General features: G+C 42.1%; 1 protein-coding gene across 5 annotated transcripts in view; it reads left to right on the top strand.

Moving 5' to 3' along the window:
• The window catches only part of NFIA (nuclear factor I A), a 690,308-nt gene that overhangs the window by 537,040 nt on the left and 129,752 nt on the right, over positions 1–23,516 (top strand). For all 5 annotated transcript variants that reach the window (XM_074221294.1, XM_074221297.1, XM_074221295.1 and 2 more), the window contains 2 exons: positions 5,527–5,601; positions 23,166–23,283. In XM_074221294.1, the coding sequence (XP_074077395.1) occupies positions 5,527–5,601; positions 23,166–23,283 (193 nt within the window). The remainder of the gene's footprint in view (positions 1–5,526; positions 5,602–23,165; positions 23,284–23,516) is intronic.

Here is a 23,516-nt window from a genome sequence, read left to right as displayed (position 1 = left end):
AGTGGAGAGGAAGGGAATGGGAACTAGAAGAAAGGGGGAAAGAGAAGGAGAAAGAGGAAAAAGTGGGGAGGAGGGTAAGGGGGAAATAGAAGAAAGCGGGAAAGATCAGAGAAAGAAAGAAGGGAAAGAGAGAAAGTGGGGAGAGAAAAACAGAGAGGTTTCCCTCCCAATCTTCACACACCTTGCAAGTTTACCAGTCCCTAGGCAAATCCAACTTTTTTCCTTTCTTGCCTTTTAAAAAAAGGTAGATAGATGTGCAGTCCCTGCCTGAAATGAGATTTCACAGCTAGAAAATAAGAGCTGATATCATCAAGAATAAGGGAAGCTAGCTGCTTTTACTAAATACTCATTAAAGAACGTGACTCTTTATAGTCTCACTTCTCCAAAAGAGGCCCTTCTTCCCTCTGCCCCCCCCCCACCCTCCAGTTAGTATGACTGAATCTAGGGGATTGAAATCTGCTCTCTAATTGGGGCTTCCTCGAACATGGCTTCAGTGAATGAACTGTTGTGTTGTGGGGTTTTTTAAGTCATTTTAGATTAAATGAAAAAGGATCTATCTCTTATTTTCAATCACCTACCCAAATGCTTTTGAACAGTAGGTTCAGAATTGGGGTGAGAACCAGATCATTTAGCAATCCGACTTCCCTTATACGATATACTTAACCAAAGTATGTGTTTTGCCTGTATTTCTTTGAAGCATTATTTGAAAAGCCAACTGGGTGGGCACTCAGAATATCTAATCAGCCTTCCCACTGAGAAGCTTTTTAATGCTCACCTAAGGTTGGAATTTGGAATTAGTGAAATTTTCCTTTTGGGGGAGGAGAAGACAAACCCTTCTTTGACTTGCTCTACAATCAAATAGAGCCTCTAGATTGGAGGCTTGTTTCCCAAAAAGGCATTTTTATGATTTAGCTATTGTTCCTGAGAATGAAATATTAATCCGCTCAGGTCTTCTTTGTAATTATGGTGGCCACATCTTGGCAGGTCCTGCGCCACTCCTTGGGTTTCATTTTTGTTTGCTGGCATCTTCATGTTACTGTTTTCCAGTTGGTTTCTCAATAATAAGCTGAGGGTGCAATCCTGGTTCCCCGGCCACTTGAAGGAGCATTGATGTCTGTAGAGCCGAGAATGGTTCTTCTAGGATACTGTACTGATAGAAAGGAACCCAGGCTAATGGGCTGTGCCATGTGCTTAGGGGAAGATTTCTGCAGATCTGCTGACATCACATCATCTCCCCACATCTTTTTAAAGTGATTTTTCTTCCTGGAGCTTTAAAAAATGAGTGTATTTATGTTTGCATGTATTATACATGTGTGCTGTGGTTGTGCACATGTGTGTATGTGCCCCACATATATGTGTCTGCATATATATGGAGAGAGAGAGAGAGAGAGAGAGTGCACGTGTTTCTGAGAACACCAAGATAGTCAGTGACTTGCCCAAGGTCAAACACTCAGTGGATCAAAGATGGGACATAAATGCTAACAACAATTTTTTTTGAGGTGTTTTTTTTTTTGCAAGGCAATGGGGTTAAGTGGCTTGCCCAAGGCCACACAGCTAGGTCATTATGAAGTGTCTGAGGCCAGATTTGAACTCAGGTACTCCTGACTCCAGAACTGGTGCTCTATCCACTGCACCACCTTAGCTGCCCCTAAATGCTAACAATAATAATGAGAAAGAGAGGCAAAGATTTGGACTCACAGTTAGGAAGCTCTGTGTTCAAGTCTAACTTTTGACAAAGAATGAATTTGAGAACCCAAGCAAGTTACTGTCCCAGGCTAATTTCCAGAGAAGGTGCTGGAATGAGCCCCCCCCCCCCACTACCAAAAACACATTTCTAACCCCATCTAACCCTAAACAGAAAAATAATAATAATAATAATAATATCTATCATTTGTATGGCATTTTAGGCTGCTCAGAGTGCTTAACAAATATTACTTCATTTTATCCTCATCACAGCTCTGAGAACTAAAAGCTATTATTATCTCCACAAACTGAGGCAAGATGGACCTCATTATGGCATCCTGCTTCTCAACATACTTTAGAAATTTTTGGTTTTATTTAAAAAAAATAAGTTATTAAAAATCTATTCATCACACGTTCTGAGTGACAGGATTCAAAGGGCCGCCCTGTCTACAATCTCCCATCCTCCAAAACTCCATCGCCAGTTGGTCCACCTTAAAATGAGGAATTTCAAAGATTTAAAGACCTTCTCGGGAGAACATGCACCAGCACGCAAGCTTTGAATGTAAACTCAGAGGAGCAAACCCCAGAGATCAGCCAGGGATTTTCAGCCTTCACGATGAATTTCCTTGCTATTATGTGGCTCTGTATTCTAAGTCAAACTCTTAACATAAACTGTGGCAAAATTCCTTTGTGATGGCCCGTGGGCTTGGCTCGGGCTAAAGCTCACAGGGCCCCACTAGACAAACCCTTTTTGGTCCTTGATGCCAAAACTTAGTTTGAGAAACTCTTCCTTCTCAGCTCCCCTAATCCAGTGGCTGATGCCTCTGGCCCTTACTAAATATAAGTCAAATAAAACTTGCCCAACCTGAGTTGGTTTTTGTATGATGCAACTGACTCCGTTAGTCCCATGAAATGGAATTGTTTTAAAAAAAGAAAATGACTTGCTTAAATAAAAATCATCCTCCCCCCTGCCCCTAAACACCCCCCCCCCCACACACACACAAAGTGGATTTTCTATAAAATAAGTTTCTGGGCTTGAGATGCAAAAATATATAAAAATTTTCTTTTGGATTCCAAGAACAATGTCTCCTATAAAGTAGAACCCCAGGGAGAGCCACCAATGTGATGTAAGTGAATAGAGAGCTGACATCAGATAAAAGAAGGCTGTAGTTCCCATCCTGTATCTCACTATGATTGGTTGTGTCTCTCACTTCTCAGGGTCCCCATCAATTCTTAAGACTCTAGGTTATAATCAAAGGCACCAGCCTGCAGTTGTTGAGAGAATTTCCTCAGGTGAGATTTCCCAATTCTAGTGAAAAATCAGAAGTCCAGACTCCTTCCTGAGGGTGAGGGCAAACTGTATAAAAAGCAAATCATTTTTTTAAATAAAAGGCAGGTCCATTTAAAGCTTCTCCAAAGTATAATAATTGCCTCTATGAGTGCTGATTGCTGGATGTTTTATTGGTGTATACTCTGTTTATGTTAGTTAGACCTTTCTAGAAAGACACTAGAGTTAACCGGATAATATTGTCTTTATCCTATATGTTGTTAGAACCATGACATATCTCTTATTTAATTGAGTTTGATGAACAGTCATTAGAATGTAAAAGGTCACATTAGAGAATAGGAAGAAGGCCCTTTCACAACTCTTACTAAGAGAAAAATTCTTAACCAAACAAAGGATGGAAAATATTGGTAGAGACAAACAAAACAATTTCATTTACATAAAATTTTAAAAGCTTTTGTACAAACAAATCAGTGAAGATTAATAAAAGAATAATATTGGTTGTAGAGGAGGAAGAGAACTTTTTGTCAACTATTCCTGATAGAAGTTTGATATCCAAGACATATAGGGAATTGATACAACTATTTAACTCCAAAAACCATTGTCTCAGTCACCAAAAAAAGTTTTCAACAGAAAAATTGCAAAGTATAAATGACTTTTTTGAAATAATTAATAGAAATAGAAGTTTAAAGAAAATCACTCTGATATGTCTCTTGACATCCTGCACAAGAAATAGGAATGGTCATGGAGGGGAGGTGATGGAAAGAGAGAGAGACAGACAGACAGACAGTACAGTACTGTTAGAACTGTGAATTGGCCCAACCTTTCTTGCAAGATAAATAGAAGTTGCTAACTTTTCATACCTTTGGACTAATGGATCCTTTTCTAGCCTGAAGACATCAAACACAAATACAAAGATCCAGTTTATACCAGAGTATTATTGGTGATTATTTCTTGGGGTAAAGAAAAGGAAACAAAATGAATGCCTGTCAATAGGGGAATGGGTGGGATGGGAGGGAGGAGAAGCAGTGATTTAGACAAATAATGGCATATGATTTTCAGTGAGATATACGGGATGGGAGGTGTTAGAAAAACACAGGAAGACTTGTTCGAGTTGATACAGAGTAAAATAGGTAGAACGCAGATAATGATAAATATAAGGCTATAGCAATGTCAATGAAAAAAGTCATTAAAAAGAAGCTAAAATCTGGGATAGTCTCAGAGAGCAGATGATGAAATATTTTCTTTTCTCCTTATGGTGGAAAGGCAGAGGATAGGGACAGAATTTTGTATAAACATTGTCAGCTCTATTCATAGGGAATTTTTGCTTATTTTTCAAAGGTGGGTTCAATGTAAAGGAGGGGGAGGCAGCTTTTTTCCTCCCCAAATGATTGTGATTTAAAGACAAAAGGCATCAATAAAATGTATTTTAAAACTAATTAAGTGCCAGTTCTGTGCTTAGGCAATGATCCAATTTAAAAAAAAAAAATCCCCTGGGCTCCAGAAGTTTACAGTCTATGTGGATATTTTTTATCAAGTTAACCTGAAAATATCTACTGCTTCTCCCGCAGGGTAATTGTGATTTTTGTGTTTCTTTTAAGAACCTTGGAAATATCTCCTCTGAACTTAATTTTAAAAATGGTCACTGAAGGTGATTTTCCAGAGATGTGTATAACTTGTAACCAGATCCTAGAGAATGTGAAAGATAGATAGAATCCCATCATTTTCAGAGCAAAATCCATCATGAATGTGCAGTTCTCATGCCATTCAAACCAGTTTTCTTTTGTTCTACAGTAAAAATGAAGTGAGATAACAGATTATAGTTAAAAATTAGGAAACTCAAAGTCTAAAGCAGATAAAGTTAAAAATTTTTAATTAACAGATTGATTTTAACCTATAAATGAAAACAAAAGAAAATTCAAGAAACTAATTGTTACCCCCCAAAAAAAATTAGTAAATGGATTATGTTTGTAAGGGGGGGAGGAAAAATTGTTTTTAAAATGGGAGGGTTTATTTATTTCTTTACTTTTTTCAGCAGCTATTTCAAGAACCCCCCCCCTTCTCCCTTCCCCACCCCAACCTCTGAAAAATGAAGAGCCCATCTTTAAGTCTTGTTTCCTTTGAATGAATGGGTAGATAATCTCGATCAGATGTTCCTTTAGAGAATCCTGTTTAAAACGATTATAGCAGTGAGCTCTCCCCCCGCCATTCCGACATACGATGCTTTCTTTCTCATTGTTAAGTCACGGAGGTCATGCAAGGTAACCATTTATTGAAGTGGACCTTTGTTTCAGGTTTCCTGTTGAATTTCTTTACCATTGCAAAATCATCCTGTCACTGCTGGGTCATGTTCACTTCCCATAACCTGCAGACTTAACCACAAGACGTCCCGCATGGGGTTTTCTGGCGGAGTCCTCCCCCAGAATCAACGGTTCCGGCCTAGTCGGAAGCGAGGTTTCCATCACATGCTTCATGATTGGGAGACAGAGCTCGAGGTGGGGTCAGTTTCTGCCCACAGCTCTTCTGTTGATGACCTTTTCCTTCTGTTTTCTCTCTAGGACACTTGGGCTTCCAGGACAGTTTCGTCACTTCGGGGGTGTTCAGTGTGACTGAGCTAGTCAGAGTGTCCCAGAGTAAGTACTGTCCCCCTACTGCCTACCCATGTCTGCTGACTTTGGACTCCTTCATTCCCTACACCCCCAGGGGTCCTCAAAACTTTCCAACTTCACTCTCGATTCCTTGGAAGAATACAGTCTGATGACAGCCAAGAGTTTAAATCAGGAAAAGTTAAATGCTATATTGATGGGAGTCCTGGGAAAAAGAAGTGAAATCCTAATTAGAGAGGTTGAATGACAGTTAATATAACAGCTAGCTTTTACATTTACATATTACACTTTACAACTATTCCCCTCTTTTATCCTGGAAAAAAATAGCCCTGGGAGGTGCATGTTATTATCCACCTCAAGTTTGCTCTCGAGGAAACTGAGGCAGACACGAGTTAAGGGTCACACCACTAGTAAGTATCTGAGGCAGGATTCAAACTCTGTGTCTTCCTGAGTCTAAGTCTTGTGCTCCAGACACTGCCTCCACCTAGGTCTTCATCCATGACCTGTGTTTGTCAAGTTACTTAACCACTCATTCTTAGCCTCACTTTCCTCATCTGTAAAACAAAAGAATGTTGGATGAGATGACCTGTAAGGTACTTTTCGGCATTTGCTCTGTGATCCTTTGCAATGAATGGATTCTCCAGTTTCCTCTTCTAAAGGGAGTAGTGGAGGAAATCTGGGAGCTTTCTCCAATTCCTGAGACATTCTGCTTTGTAAAAAAGATTTGGTTTTGACCTTTAAGGAATGCTAATACCCACAGCATGAATGCCCCCCTGTTAGAAGATCGTCACCAGTCTGCCAATACTCACTAGCGACAGGGGATTAAGAGTGCCTGTCACCCCCCTGCCTCTCTGATCCAGAGGTGCATCCATTGGATGTTTGCTGTGCCATAATCCAGACCGCCCAAGCATGAGATTGGAGAACACACACACACACCCTTTCAGCCAGCCCTTGTTTTATCCCTTTTATTATTTTGTGATCCCAATGTCTGATATACAGAAGGTGATTAATAAATGCTTGCTATTTAACTCAGGTTAAACTGCTCCCAGTTGAAAGGTGAACTATATCTTTTGGACCAATGAGTCTCAGAATCTCATAGTCCAAAGGGAACTCCAGAGTCCCAAATCTGACAAGCGGTGCCCTACCCTTATCTTGAAGATCTACTTTGTGCATATCAGGAGGGGATGGGAGGAGAAGAAAGGGAGGCCTGATTTTATGAACAAGCATGTTACGTTGGAAAAGCTGGAAGTTTTGGACATCTTTCCTCTGCCTCCTTGGAATTTCCTTCCATTCTGCAAGAAAAGTGAATTAATTCACCCATACACTATAATTTGGCCATTCTACTCCCAAGGAGGGGAAAGATAAATACAGCAGTACAGCCCTTGTTTGGTACGTCATTTTGGATGCCCAAAGGAGTCAGGCAGAACAAGGCTAATCCTTCTTACTCAGTGTTGTTTAGGCTTTGAGAACTAAGATGTCGATATTGGTCTAGGTCCTTTAAGGTCCTCAGAATATGTGTTTGGTTGTATTCTTTAAAAGAAAAAGGCAAAAATTAGAATAAAAGAATAAATATAAAAATGGTCGTATTCCTCTACTAGAGGTCAGAGACAAAGAGAGAGATGATTGTCAAAGATATCAAGGGCCCTGAATAATTCAAGTGATTAGAAACTTAGATTTGAGATCAGAGGATTTGGAATCCTGCTTTGGCCACTTGTAATCTTGTTACCTTGGACATGTCACTGCATGAGTGTTTCTTTATCACAAAACTAAAAGAGCTGCACCTGCTCTGATTATACAATCCCATGGAAAAGGAAGCCCTCTGTTGTTCACTTGTTTACTTTCCAACTTAACATAGGATTCTTGTCTCAACTTCACTGGCTGGATAGAGGACCCAGAAGCCCTAGATCATCCCGTTCCCATCAGTGGCCCCTGATTTTTCCCTTGCTTCCATGGAAGGTCCTTGATTCTTCCTGCTCTGATATCTGACTCATTTTGCACCATGACCAAGATGGCACATCTGTGGGAACCACAGGACTAGGGAAAGTAGAGCACAGATGGCCAGGAAAAGAGGAGGTGGCAGGATGCAATTGGGTATGACAGTGATCTGAGTAGCTCAGAGGCAGCAGAGGGAAGTGGTTAAAAGATAAAGGAGGACTCCTATTTATTTTCCTACTGGGGTGGTGTGGGGGTGCTTAGGAGCAAGGTTAAGACGGAAAGCTTAAGAGGATCAGTGCTCTAGATGAGAGCATGGAAGGACCTCAGACGTCATCTAGTCCAACTCCCTTATTTTACAGATGAGGAAACTGAGGCCTGGAGTTAAGAAACTTACACATGGTCATGGTATGGCATAGAACTCCTACTGTCACCTACTTAACGTAGCATACATCATTGTCACTTCCATTTTATAAATGAGATAGGTAACACGATATAAGACAAAGAATACTGAAGGTGAGGAGATAATATTAATGCCTGTATACACAGTTGCCTCATCTTTAGGTCTAGAGAAGAGAAGTGATTTGGCCTAGGTCCCACAAGCAGTAAGGAAACTCAAACTCAGGGTCTCTGTTCTATTCTGCTGTTTTTGTTTTGTTTCTCACTTCTTGCTACCATAGTCTACCTTTAAAAATTTAAAAAAAAAACCCTCCCAGGGCTTTTCAATCTGGAAACTAATTAATGGGGAGAAAGGTGACTAGAAAGAATTCTGTTCAAATTACTTCGATTGTTTTTGTTTTGTTTTCTCTGGGGGGAATAAGTATGTGGTCTGACCAAGTATCAAGAATGACAAATAGAGAACCCAAGAGTACTCCTGTAACACCCCAGGGTCAAGAGAAAGGGAGAAAGGTCCCCAGGTTGGTGGATGCATCTCCTGGAGTGAAATGATGGGAGGAAATGTGGGAAGGAAGGGCATGACCAAGGTTGGGTTGGCATGGATACATTCTTCGAGCCTCCCAACAGCAAGCTCACAGATCCAGGGAAAGTGGAGGGAGCTCAGCCTGGAGAAATGTTCTGGTGGATCTGTATTGGTCCTGGGACCCTGATATTGATGTTTTGAGCTCCTTGCAGTTCAAGATTTCATCTTTAGTTTTGCATCCTTCTATCTATCCAGGATGCAATCCAACCCCGCCTCTTGCTGATTATAACGATGGTGTTGGACTAGGTTGAGGTCTATACCTCCCATGAGGCTCCCACCCCTCCCACCCAGGGTCCATTAAGCCAAGCCCATCCAGGGATTTTTCAAGAGCACCCTTTAGCTTACAAACAATGACAATCCCTTGGGTAACATTTCGGAGGCCAGGCACCTTCCAGAAAAGTACCACTTAAGGATGCTGCCATTACTGTGGTAGAGGCAAGAAATTATTTCTAAGGCCTTAGCTCTAGCACCTGCAATGGGCCACCCTGGGGAATCCTGGAGTGGTTATGCTCACCACTTGGATGCATCAGTGAGCTCATAGCGTGGCTTTTCCCAGACCATCCATCCTTCTAGCCCTCTGGGATGACCCACAGAGGAGCCGCCCAATAGACTCTAGGTCTTCTGCTGGCATGGATAGAGAACCTGACCCCAGATTTCCCTGATCTAGGGAACTTCCAGTTAGGGAGACTCTCTTCACCAATGGAGGTTAACACTTTCTCTGCAGTGTTGCCAGTCAATTAATCAATCCACTTGCATTTATTAAGTCTTTAGACAGTCCAGGCCTGGTGGGGGAGAAAGGCAGAAACAGCCCCTGCCCTCAGAAAGCTCAAGTTCCCATGGGGATATCAACAAATAGGCACATTTAAGATATTTAAAGTAATTTGAAGGCATCCACGGATGTGAGGGTTGGGGTAGAGATAGGGAGGAGGAGACAGATCTTTAGGATTTTTGCATTTCCTGGATTCTAGAGGCTTTGTAGTATTAGTTCAATGAGCATTTGAACTGGATATCATTGTTATTTGCCTTCCCCTTCATTTTCAGTTCAAGATCTGTTTTCAGAGCTTCTCCTGTTTCTTCTAATTGGCCCCCTACTCTTTCCATCCTCCCTCATTAGGCAGCACTGGAGACTAACTGTATAAAGTTTGTCGTTTTTAATAGGGTTCCCTAAATGTGGGACCCAAGGGAGGGCTGCTGGCTCCAGTACACAAGCGCTGAGGTACTGGGGCAGCCAGCAGGCTGCCTCTACCTAGCACCAGAACCGGGCCTGACCCAATGGTCCCTGGACCAGGGACCCTGAGGAGATGGAATCAGGGGCTCCCTCTGGCCACCTCGAGAAGCCCCAGTTTTGCAAAGATCAGGAGTCTGAAAGAAAGAGGGAAAGAGGGAAAATCCCCAAGCTAACCCTGGCTTCCATTCATCACTCAGCCAGTGAGGTTAGGACGTCTGGGTTATTCACTCTCCAGGAATACCATGGAATTCCTCCCACCTCTGCATTTCTGGATTAGCCCCATTTTGGTTGAAATCAGTCACTTAGTCGATCAACACTCAATTTTCCTAAGTAATTACATGGTTAATGGTGGCATGGAAAATTTCAGTGTTGCTGAAGTTTCAGTGGGAGGCAGAAAGGAGATTGTGTAATAGAAATGATGATAATTCAGCAGCATTTAGGAAGGTTTGCTCATGTTCCTGATACTGTGCTGGGGATTGTTGGTGATCAGTTGTTTCAGTCATGTCCAGCTCTTTATGACCTCATTTGGGGTTTTCTTGACAAAGATGCTAGAGGGGTTTGACTATTTCCTTCTCCAGCTCATTTTACAGATGAGGAAACTGAGGCAAACAGGATAAAGTGACTTACCTAGTAAGTGTTGAGGACAAATTTGAACTCAGGTCTTCATGACTCTACATACCATGAGGGCCACTTCTATGCTTGGAATATAATGATGTAAATTAACTAGAGCCCACCCTCAAGGATCTTCTATTTTATTGTAAAAAACAATTTGTCCACCCATAAGTATATAAATGCATAATAATTCAAAGGGGGGAGTCAGGAAAGACTCTTGTGATTGCCATGATAATAGAAAGCTGGCTAGGAAGTCAGGAAAACCTGGGTTCCAATCTTGCCTGTGTGATCCAGGGCTAATTACTTAGAATCTCAGGGTTCTGAACCACTCTCTTACAATCAAAGCTGCAGAGATGTCAATCTGCATTGTGGATGGTGTTTCCTCATCAAAGAATATCCTGTCCCTGCCCTATCTTAACTCACATTGTGTTCACAAAGCCCTTCTTGCATCACCACCCATTATCACTTCTATTTCACAAGTGAGAAAATTGGAGTCTCAGAGAGCTGAGTATGAATAGAAATTTGGACTTTGCCTATGGGTTCAGATGCAGGAAGATCTGGGTTCAAATCCTGATTGAGACACAAGCCCAGGAGCCAGTCACTGAAACTCAGTTTCCTCACCTCCAAACTGGAAATGGTCAATTTGTCCCACCATGGCTGATGGGATGAACAAAGGACACAACATAAAGCAATCTGAATCTCTCCAAGTGTTGTAGCTAGTATAATTACAGTTGAAACCACAGTACTTGGCCCATACTAAGCATTGAATAGATGCTTGTTAATCAAAAAAGCCCTGACCCCAGAGTTTGAAGCTCTGGGTCCCTGTGTGCCATAGACAGGTCCCATAACTGCTCTATTCCTCATTTTCCTCATTTGTAAAATAATGGGATTTGAACTTGTTGGTTTTTAAATCTATGAGCCTAACCCTTGTCCCTGGGTTATACATCCCCTGGACATTAGAGTGCACAGAGAAGGAGTGAGAAACTGAATTCCAACCCAAGAACTCCAAACCTCTAAAGTCTGCTCTCTTTCCCCTGCACTGAATTTATATCTAAGCCAAAGAAGAATCATCTCTGGCTTTCTGTGTGTTACAGAATCCCTAAAGTTGTTTTTGCATATTATCATGAGCAAAGAGACAGGAACCATCTGTTGAGAAATGCTCTTGCCCGATGGTGCATTCTCAAACAAAGACTTCTCAAGGAGGCCTTCTTGGATTGGTCTGTTTCCCATGCATTTGACACAGTCTAATTTTTTCTTATAAGCTTACTTACTGATCAGCCCCAACCACCCTTCCTTCCATCTACCCAAACATCTATCCATCCATCCATCCATCCAATGTCTGTCCATTCTTCCATCTATCCATCTGTCCCTCCATCCATTCAACACCCATCCTTTCATCCACCCAAACATCTACCTATGCATCCCTCCCTCCCTCCATCCATCCATCCTTCCATCCACAGCTTCATTTTACTCTGTAGCCAGCCTTACCCATTGTGTGTGGGTGTGTATCTATAGATGTTAGCCTGTCAACTTGCTTTCCTAATGCAAATGTCCTCTGAAAAATTCCCTCCTCTCTACCCACTTCCTTCAAAAGTGCTGACTCGGTCAGACTCGAAGTTGGAGGAGAGCTTTTTAAGCCCTCCGATGCTTCACTGGGAGAGGGAGGGGAAACCACAGGCCCACACACTGGGCATTGTGGCTCCGAGCTGCATGGGTTTTTCTTCTCTCCCCGCGGTTTCTTCATCCTCAGAAGCTGCAAGGGTTAAGTAAACTCCCAGGCTGAGGATGACTTCAGGGCCCAGGAATTTGGATAAAGCCAGGGTGCTCTGAGCCAGCAGTGGGTTCTCTGGGTGTGAAAAAGCCCTCCCAGTGACCCAGCTTGGTTTGGGGTTCCGGTTGCCTTACTGCAGAATCTATTAGAGCCCCAGCCACGGGATTGTCCTGGCCCAGCCACAAGCAGGCCTGGGCTCCAAGCTCACTGCAAGATTCCAGAGCTCCTCGTCAATGGGACATGGGAATGAATGGAGCGCAGTCAGATCTCCAGCCTGGCATGAGGTGGCACCCTAGTGGCTGCTCCAGGCCTTGAAGCTTGCTGCCTTCCTGCTGCACCCCCACTTGAGCAGGTAGCCTCCTTGTGCTCTGGGAGCTGTTTAAATGAAGCTCAAAAACAAAGCCCTCCAGGGGCCTCCCTAGAAGGAACTTTGGGGCACCTGCCTCTGGGTGCCCCTTCTCATTTTTAGTCTGTGGCTGAAGAAAAGCAATTTGTAGCAATTAACAGAAAAGTATGGCCAAAGAGAGATTCACCTCAGTTAAAATGCTCAGAAATAAATTGTTTATATATTTATATTTTATATATAAAATTATATATTATATATTTACATATATAAGATAAAAATTTCTATTATATTTATATAGGTTATATATAATATAGAAATTCATCTATCTAAAAAAATTTATTTGCTTAGGTGGACTCCCCCCAGGCCTGGAATGCTCTCTCCCTTCTTACCTCCCTCTCCCCAGATTCTTTGCTTCCTTCAAAGCACAGCTCATATCTCCCACTCCCCCATGGGGAGCTTTTCCCAGTTTTCCCAAGTTGCTAGTGCAATTTGCCTTGCATTTCTTTTTTTAAATCAATTTTGTACTGTCTTACCTGTAGATTTGTGTTCCTAAAGAATGCTATTCCCTCATTCCAAGTAGATGTATTAGAGATGCAAAACTCGATCAATTAATCAACAGACATTTATTTATTAAATTCTTCCCGTGAACCAGCCCTTGTGTGAAAGACTAGAGAGTCAAAGAAAAAGCTAAATCAACAGCTGCCCTCAAAGAGCTTACATTCTAATGGGGGAGCTAGCTAGCCCATACAGGAACTAGACTAAAATGGAAGGGACCTTCAAGGTCATCGCCTCCATTTTTAAAGAAGAGGAAACTGAAGTTCTGGTTTATCTAAGCTTACACAGAGCTGGGGTAAAAAGAGTGGAAAGGCTGAGTCCTCTGACTCCAAATCCAGAGCTCCTTTTATCATGCCCCATCATTTTTTTTTTCCAATTCAGAATTAAACTGATGGAGTTTAATTCAATTCAGCCGAGTCCAATATCACTGAGACCTTTCCTTATCTATTGTGTGAGGGGTCATGATTCTCAGTATCCATTTAGAGCCAGAAGAGATTTCAGGGAATATCAGATCCAACTCTCCTCTTTGATAGCTGTTGACCCAAAGAAAGGGAAATGACTTTCCCAAGGTCATACAGGTAGAATGTAACTGAGCCAAGTTTCCAATCCTGAACTTCTACCTCCATACTAAGCAGTCTTTTCATTCCACCATGCTACAAACTCAGATTTGTAGGCCATGTCCTAGACTTTTCACACACATACACACCCACACCCACATGTATGTATATACTTATTTATATACATGTATAGTTTTAATGCATACAATGTGTATATGCAAACAAAAAGGTTTACCCATATCTGTATAGAATGTGTATAATACATAGGAATATGTTTTATATAGAGAAGAAATATGCAGTTAGAAAATATATACTATATAGATATAGGTGGGCATATATATATATACATATATATATATGTCTATAAATCCAGCCTAAACTTTTTATTTTCTTTGAATGAGTGGTCCATTGGTTCTTTCCTCTTGTTAAATGATACCCTAGTAATGAGAAGACTCTGCCATGCAGAAATTACCATTTTAAAAAAATGTCCCCATTTCTTAACTAGCACTGAGGTTTGAAATGGACCCTTTGGGCTTCAACATTAGAGAAGGAGGGGAAAAAAGATTATAATAAAAAATAGATTGCAGGCATAGACCAAACAGCTTCTGTGACCTTGCTTTTTGTCTGCCGCTCCACAATTCAATGGCAGTCCACTCCAGCCATGCTCTCGATCAATATCCTATTAAAGCTGCACAAAAAAAGTCTCCATAAACTTCGCGGTTAGCCATGTTTATAAATGGAACTCAGCATAATGAGATGGTCAATAGCAGACGGTACCAGTCATTGCAAAATGAGCAGCGCCCATTTTCTGTCGGGAGGTCTTCGGTGCGAGCCCATCTGATAGGAGGGGACGACATGGAGGTTGGAAAGCGGAGGCAGACCTGAACAAACAATTGGCCTTCTTGCCAGTTCAAACAAACTCCAATTGAGATTTTTTTTTCCTTCTTCCCCCCAATCTCTAATGAACAGAATGACCAAAGTTTATCTGCTTGACATAATTGGCCTTTCCCTTGCCTCATTCATCTTACCTCAAATCCATTGTGACATTGGGAAAGATATTTTCATAGTTTTAATCAACTCTCAAAGGAAAATAAAGATGGAATCATATATAGTGCCATATTCTCAGGAAGAAAAATATATCACTCCGACTGGCCTAATTTAGTGGGTTTCCTGTACTATAATTCAATCAATTTCCAAAATAAATATTAAAATTGAATTAGTGAAGAGGGATTTTTTTGTTAATTTTTCTCTTATTTTTCTTTACATTTTTGGGGGTGAGTATTTGAGCAGTAAGACTGGCTGGGGCAAGAATGAACTGGCAGAAGCCAAGATTTCCATCCATTTCTATTTTTCCCCAGGGTGGGTGGCCAGTGCAGAGATTTCCTTTCCTAACCCCTCAGCCCCATTGAGCAAGGGACCAAAGGAGAGAGGGTTTTCCTCTCTGAGACATACTCTGCCTTTGGCTATTTCCATCCTCATGGCCTGCGAGGAGTGACTGAAATGTGCCCCTGGCTTGTGTGTCTATGTGTACTCACACAGGGGGATGTAGACCACCCTGGGAGATGAAACTGGAGCTCATGCCAAAGTAGTCCCTTCACTTACCACCACCATCCATCAAAGGGAGCTGTCAGTGGAGGGCCCATTCTATTCCATTAAGCACTTTGCCCCTCCCTGCTTCCCAGGGAGAGCCATTGGCCAGGTGGCTCCATGACAGGGGTCTGCTCCAAGGTCAAGTGTCAGGCCCTTTTCTCATTTTAGTTGCAGACTCTGCAGAATTCACCAGTTATTGAACATCTTCATGGTCTGGGCTCAAAACTAGTATGGCCAAGACACCCCTCCCTCCCCACCCCCAGCACTTTAGTGTTCTCCAAGACTTGGGAGGGGGGCTTAGCTCATCTTTTCTTCATGTGGCCATCCAACTAGGGCACTGCTGCCACTTTGGGGGCATTACTGTGCCTGGAAGGACTTTTCTAACAATCACAGCAACATGGTTAGAATATTAGCCTTCCTGCTGAAAGGTCCTTAGAGAAAGCAATGTCAGGGAGGGCCCCTTCTCTTCCCCCTCCCCAAATAACTTTTCAGAAGGTGTTCTGGCCTGTCCTGATGCAATCATCAGATCCTGATGTGGAGTCAGAAATCCAATTCATTTTGTCTGGCAATTCTTACGCCCCTCCAACATTCTCAGTTTTGACTTTGCAAAGACAGAGCCCAACAGTGCCCATGCTTCATAGAAACTATTGATGAGAATCAGCATCTACACAGACATGTCAATACAAAATACACATGACTGGGGCTGGGGGTCAGAAACTGCTTCATGGAGGAGGGGCTACCTGAGCTGAACTTGGAAAACCATTAAGAATTCCAAGCTATCAGAGAGGGGCGGACTGCCAGAGCCCCAGGGTGGCAACAGTCTGATGAAGTGGAGGAAAAGCAAGTCGACATTTTGGCAGCAACCCTGGATGGGGAGAAGCTGGTATCTTCTCCTAGGAGCAAGAGGGAACCAGTGAAGGCTCTTGAGCATTAGAGTGATGGTGTCAGCCCTGAGCTATAGTGACAGCACTTTGGCAGCTTATGGAGGCAAGGGGACAGACCTGAGGCAGGGAGGCCAGTGAGGAGGGGACTGACAGAATCCAGGTGAAAGGAGATGATGTAGGTGGCAGGGGGTGAGACACAACTGATTGGCTAATGTCTAGCGTGCTCCCAGCGTATTCTAAGCAGGGGGCTCATACTGTAGAGCTCTTTCTGCTTTCTTGAGCATACAGATTAAGAGAGAAAAATAGTCATTGGATCAGGGCTTCTTAACCTGAAGTTTGTGGACTTTTATTTCAGAATTTTGATATTTCTTTTTCCATGTAACTGATTTCATTTTAGTTCTGTGGATTTTATTTTACACATCACAAAACAGGGAGAAGTGCTTAATGCCACTTCATGACCTTGAGCTTGTCCCTGCTCTAGGACTCAGTTTCCTCATTTGTAAAACTTGAGACAACCTCTGAGATTCCTGTGAACCATCTATGATCCTAACATCTTTCAATCTGTGTGATCTTGGGCAATCCATTACTGCTTTAGGCCTCAGTTTCCTCATTGGTAAAATAAGGACTAGATGACCTTTTCCTCTAGATCTGTGATGCTGAGATTTCTTATCGTTGACCCTTCCAGGCCTTGGCAGCTTTGGTGTTCAAAGCAACATCCCAGAAGGGGTTAATCACATAGCGAGAGTTAGCGTGCATCTGAGAGGAGCTGGGAAGGGCATTGTCTCTCCCCCTGGAAATCCCTCTTTCCCTTTGCTACCTGTCTTTGTGTGCTCCTGTTTGGAGAAGATTGGTTGGGGTTAAGGGAAGGGGGTCTTTGCTTTTTCAGACTGGCAGGAACAGAACAGACCAGGGATGGCATCCTGGGCCAAACACTTCAGGCAGGGAGGATCCAGAAGTGCCCACAAACACCTGGATGATTGATTGCCATTCCAGGCTGGCTGACTGCAGCGTGGCCATTCCTCCCATCCAGAGCTGCTCCCACTGCGGCATCCTCCCATCCACAGGGATTCTGAGTTATGGCAGTCCCCATCCCCAGGACCTCATCCCCAAATCACTCACCCAGCCTTCCTCTTTCATGCAAATTCATCAGTTTTACAGCCTCATGGAGCGGCTGTCAGAAAAGTCCGGAAGAGAGCGCAAATTGATGAAATGAGTTAATTTGGCTATACGGATGCCCCCCTCCCCCAAGCCCTTTCTCAGAGGCTATGCTCAGGAAGTAGATTATGAGAAAAGGGAAGGAACAAAGGAGTTAGGTTTTCTTTCCCTAAAGTACCTCCTGACTTCGGTTCTCTTCACAGGGATTCCTGATTCGTTCAAGTTTTCCTAACCCTAACTGTCTTGCTGCTGGATTTGTAGGTAAAATAATGAATAAGTGTTTGGACAGGGTCTCTCTTTTGGAGCAGCGACATGGACTTGCTTGTGAAATCTCAGCTATAAACCAGTCACAAGTTGAGCTAGGCTTACACCGCTGGCTTTTATTTTTGTCTGTTCAGACTCTCAGTGTGGATTCTTAAAGGTCTATCATTTCAAAAGACAGGCCAGAGCACTTGGAGACAGAAAGACCTGAGTTCAGATGTGGCCTCAGATACCTACCAGCTGTTGGACTAGTCATTTAACCTCTGTTTACATCCATTTCTTTATTGAGGATATCAGTAGTCCCTACCAGAGTTGTTGTGAAGATCAAATGAGATAATAATTACAAAGGGCTTAGCACAAAGTCAGATAGTATTTATTATTATTATTATTATTATTATTAATTTGCATCACTGGATTCTCTCACTCCCCCCACAACCACCACTTGGAGAAAACCCTTCTTGGGTCACCTTCTTCTCCCCTCCAATTGTTTGACAAATTTTCAAATAAAGGTGCTAGAATTGGGGAAACAGACAGACTCAAATTCTGTCTCTGCTAGATTAGTGAAAAACATGGGCAGGTCACTTTATTAGCTGAACCACATTTATCCCTCTGGAGATTGAGGTAATAAACCTTGAATTAATGATTCCCACCTCTTTTGGAAAGAGGCTTTGTAAGCTGTAAAGGAGGATAAAATTGTAGATGGGTTAAGTCACAATAATTGGTTAATTTTCTCTTTAGTTCATTGAGTTAGGACAGATAGAGGAAGTAAGTTCAGATCCTGAAGCTTCCAAATACACTGTTCTTTCTTTTATGATTCAATCCAGTTAATGGTTATTGAACTTCAAGTGTGGGCTCAATCTTCTGCCAGGTGCTTTAGTAAGAAACAAGAGAGGTCCCTGCCCCTAGTTGGACAAGCAGCAAAACATGGTGAAAACCCACTGGTCCTGGCTCAGGAACCATCACTCTGAATCCAAGTGCTATTTACATCTTATTGGTCCATGGGCAAGTTCTCTCCATCTCCAAAATGGGGATAATAATTTATACCACCCACTCCACAGATTTAGGAAACTGAGATCCAGACTTGATGTGAGGAAAACATTTTGGGAACCTCAAAGTGCTAAAGAAAAGATGGTTCTAATTGTTCTAATGACAGTCGGATTCCTCATATTCTTGGGACTTAATAAGCTTTTGTCTGAGTCACTGATTTCATCCATGTGAAAAATTTCTAATGTGGAAGTTACTTCCACCAGTAAATAGTGGTACTTCTTCCTTAACTTAGACTAAGTGATTTTTACGGGGAGATGAGGGAGTGCAAAGGTGTTTATCCCCATTTTTCACAAAAGTAAACTGAGACCTGAAGAAGGGAAATGAAAGGCCCAGGTTTGCATAGCTAGTATATGACAAACTTGAGGTTTGAACCCATGTCTTCTGGCTACCAATCTATTGTACTTGCATAGGATTGTAGAAATTGTAAAGTTAGAGCTGATTCCAACAACCCTCATTTTATAGATGAGGAAATTGAGATTCAGGGAAAAGACAGAGGCACCCCATCTCAGAATGCTTCTTAATGACTCAAGTTTCTATAGTTCTTCAAAACACTTTGCTCATAAACATTTTTGTGAGGTAGGTAGGTTGTATGTGAACCTCTTGTTCTCATTTACAGATGAGGAAACTGAGGCCCAGAAAACTTAAAGGGTACAGGATCACCCAGGTGATGATTCAGGCTTGGGGTAAAATTCCCCATCTCTCTTGCACTGCCCCAAGGTAGAAAGCAAAGTAGGGTAGGGGACTCTTAAAGCATCCTCCGGAACTGGACATAATAGTCTTTTTGATAAAGCCAAGAGCCCTTGTTGTCTGGGACACTTGGTAAGACTATGTGGGAGGAGAAGAGAAGGGAAAGAACAGGCTCTTGCCTCCTCAACTGGGGCTGATCCGAATGTTCCTTGTTCCTCTAGCATCCAGCCAAGATGATGGAAGGCAGTAGTGTAGACATTTATACTCTCCCCTTTGACTCATTTTCAAAGTGGGCTATCTTTGGGAACAAATACAGTATGTCCTACATGTCTTAATAACTTTCAGGTCATTAGTGTCACATTCTACAGTCATAGTGTCCTTCAGAAAATGTTTTTGCATCTTCTCAGACACCTAGTGAGGAGGCTTTATAGCCATAGAGTCCAGGGCCAGCACCCATCATCTTTTTAAGAAATTCATTTGGTAATGGAAGGTCTTGACTTCAAGACTCATGACCTGTTGGGGATAGGAAGAGAAGACCCTCTTGCTCACTGACCTTCATCATTGTCCTCTAAATTTTGACCACCAACACCCTTGGTAAATGACCCAGTGGCCCCCACTCTGATTTTGGATTAGACAGGGTTAGATTACTATTATGCCCATTTTCTGGAAAAAGACTCAGAAAGGAGAAATGGTTTAGTCAAAGTCCCTCTCAATTTCAAAGTAACAGTTGATGTTTTGGAGATCTACAGAGCCATGATTTTTCTATCTAGTTTCACAAGATGAATTCCTAAAGGAAACTGGACTGGGTAGCCCTACTACAACTATTGAAGAACAGAGTCTGGATTGGAACCCCAACTCATCCCATCATTTCTTTCCTTATTTCCTAACAAAACAGATCATTTCATTTACTTTTCCTGCAGTGGTAGAAAGAGTCTGATATCGGTCAGATCACCTGGCTCTGATCTCTTCTTCATTGGCAACTGAATAAAGACCAAACTCTCTAGCCCAGGCCTCCCCTTTGGACCTCTCTGAAACACATCTGCTTTCTTTCTAGCCAAAGTAGCTGATTAGCCATGGCTTGGGTCTACCTCTTAGTCTTCCCTTGCGTGAACCTGGAACGTTCTCTTTTCATCTCTCTAACTCTCTCTGTGTGTCTCTCTCTGTGTGTCTGTCTCTCTTGAACCTTAGCTCCCTTCAAGGATTAACCGCAGGGAAACTTTCTTGGCCCTTCCTAACAGTTCATCGTGTTCTCTGTCCTCAAGAAACCTTTTGGGTTTTTTTTATTTAAATAAATGGAATAGTCTTGACCTCACCTTTACATAACAAAAAACAAATCCAATTTATTTCATTGTAAACCGGCTCTTGATTTATGCATGTACTTGATGATAACAATAACAGCAGATCTCTAATATGCGTGTACAGTTCCCATAATCGAATTCTGAAAAATGAATAACCTGCAATCTTTAACACTTCAAAGTTCGCGGCCTCACAAATATGATCTCATTTGCTCTTTACAACAACTCTGGGAGACAGGTCCTAGAGCTTTCTATGTACCACCTCACTGCCCCCATCCACACAGTGCATGTGTATTTTACATACATGTACATGCATATGAGTGTGTCCACGTATGTGTGCGATCATCTGCACGTGCATGTGAATTTGCATGCATGGACATGGATATATAACCCACCCTTTTTCCTCTCAGGGATTTTTGTCTAAAACACACCCCTTAGTCCAACATTGTGTTAACTCTTTGACTGCAACCCATTTGTTGCTTTTATGTAGGACTTAGAATTGTGACAAAGCCCCCTTTGCTCATTACAATAGACTTCCTGTCTGGTGTTATTTAATAAATTTCCTGTCTGGCATCATTTCTCTTCATCCAATGGACTTTCACACTTAGTCTAAGGCAGTTGATTAATTGAGAATATTCTCATCTAGTTATAATATCAAAGCCATAAAGAGACAGGCTGATCTTGATCCTGCCTTTACATAAAAAAAGTGATTCCATTTATTTCTGGGTAAACAGGGCCTTGTTTTTTAATTTACTTGACGAGGATAATAATGATAATAATAAATGGTTCACTTTCATGTTGTACTTTCAGCACCATATGAATATTATCTCATTTTTTTGAAAGGGGGGATAAGGAAATTGGGGTTAAATGACTTGCCCAGAGTCACACAGCTAAGCCTTGTTAAATATCTGAAGCTGGATTTGAACTCAGATCCTCCTGACTCCAGGGCCAGTGTTCCACTGCATGCCTAGCTGCCCCAATATTATCTCATTCGATCCTCACATTAACCCTGGGAGGTATTGAGAAGAAAGTGAACATTTATTAAACTCCTATTTGCCAATCACTGAAATAAGCAGTTTCCAAGCTTCATCTCATTTTGTTCTCAAAACAAGACTAAGAGCTGATTGTTGTTACCATCCCAATTTTACAATTAAGGGAACTGAGGCAAATAGAGGTTTAAGCACCTTGTCCAGGGTCACATGCTAGTGAGTATCTGAGGATAGACTCCAAGTCTAATGTTCTACCCACTGAAGCACCTAGTTGCCATTATTCTTCTTCCCCATCTTAAACCATTAGTTTCTGTTAGAGCTTTTCACTTAGGAATACCATCCTTGGTGTAATAGAAAGAACGCTGATCTTGGAGTCCTCTGAGTTGGATCTCCAGGTTCTGCTGCTTAATTGAGCTTAGGAGCCATGGAACCTTCTCTGGCCCTCAGTTTCCTTATCTGTAAAATGGGAATGATAACAATAGCACCCATCTCCCAGGGCTGTTGTGAGGATCAAATAATTCAAAATCTGAAAAACTTTACAAGCCTTAAAGTATTATGTTACTGTTAACTAATCATGATAATTCCTTTTTGGTTCAAGGACATTGGTAGGGGCATCCTACTGGGGCAGTCAGATGTCTTAAGGAGATTATGCCCAAGAGAAAATTTTACCTTGTAAGAAGACAAGGATTCTGAAACTGAGGGGAGGGGGAAAGTTTTTAGGCTTGAAAGATTTCTTGTACAAATAGATGAATTTAAGAGATTCAGTGAAATGATATCTGGATTTCCTTCCAAGTGTGAGATTCTTTGATATTTCCAGAGACCAGATGGGTGGAAGGGCCAGCACTTGTGCGCTCTGTTTTCCAGCCCAACTGACCCATCTGGTGCTTTTGGTATAGATCACATTTCATCTCCTCCCTCCATACCTTTGTACATGCTGTCCCCAATATTGGAGTACCATCTCCCCTTACTGCTTTTTATGTAAAGTCTCAGCTACCTTCCAGTCTCAATTCACATACCATTTTCCTATAAAGGATTTTTGCTATTTCCCCAATTATGATTGTCCTCTTCCTTGCAAAAACAAACAGAAACAGAATAAAACAGCCCTTTATGTTTTTGTAGGAAGATTTTGTATTCACTTCCCTTGGCCTGTCTTTTACTTTTCCCCGGAATGTTCTATTTGTTCTAGTTGGCAGCACTTCCTCCCCCAATTTATCTGTCACTTGCTGCTTATCTCCTCAGTTGGGTATGTGCTGATATGGCTGCATGGAAACCCATTGAGGCCAGGAAGGATTCTGGGTTTTCCTTCTTAAATGCAGATTATACTGCTGTGTTGGAGTAGGCTTGATGGATTGAATTGAGTCCCCAATTTTATAAGTAGTTAGGTAACAACATGGGAGGAAAAGAGGGTGATGTGTTTGGTTCATTCCAGTCGAGTTGAAGACTCAAGATAGCTGTAGTTTTCTGACAGGCATCCCATGACTACTAGGAACAATAATGGGAATTCACTCTACCTGGAAGAAGGAGATGAAGGTACATTAGAAACAAAGATGGCACCCTGAAGAAGGATCTCCTTGGCATCCTTCCAAGACTCAAGCCCATGACTGATTGATTTGGTTGAACATGTGACAGCCCATGCTAAATTAGACCATCACTATTGACTGTTTCTCCCTAGGTCTTAATGGATTTTTCCTTTGCTTTTCTAGCACCGATAGCTGCAGGAACTGGCCCCAATTTCTCTCTCTCTGATTTGGAAAGTTCTTCCTACTACAGCATGAGCCCAGGAGCAATGAGGAGGTCTTTACCCAGTACATCCTCGACCAGGTACTTGGACTGGGGGGGTTGTTGTATGTTGTTATTCTTGCTTGTGATATCAAACCAGGCTTATAATTTCATTGGCATCGAGGACTTCCAGTGTGGAAACTCCCTTCCCTGAGGCCACTCACCCAATCATCTGCATGTTCTGTTTTTTTAATCTGAGAGCCTATGAGAGGTTCAGAGTTGTATACCCAGTACTCGTCAGAGGCTGGCCTCACACCCAGTTCCTCCTGACTCTA

The sequence above is a fragment of the Macrotis lagotis genome, chromosome 2 (assembly GCF_037893015.1).
Source record: "Macrotis lagotis isolate mMagLag1 chromosome 2, bilby.v1.9.chrom.fasta, whole genome shotgun sequence".
NCBI classification, from domain to species: domain Eukaryota; kingdom Metazoa; phylum Chordata; class Mammalia; order Peramelemorphia; family Peramelidae; genus Macrotis; species Macrotis lagotis.
Note: the sequence above shows the minus strand (reverse complement) of the source record. Positions and strands in the feature narration are given on the sequence as shown.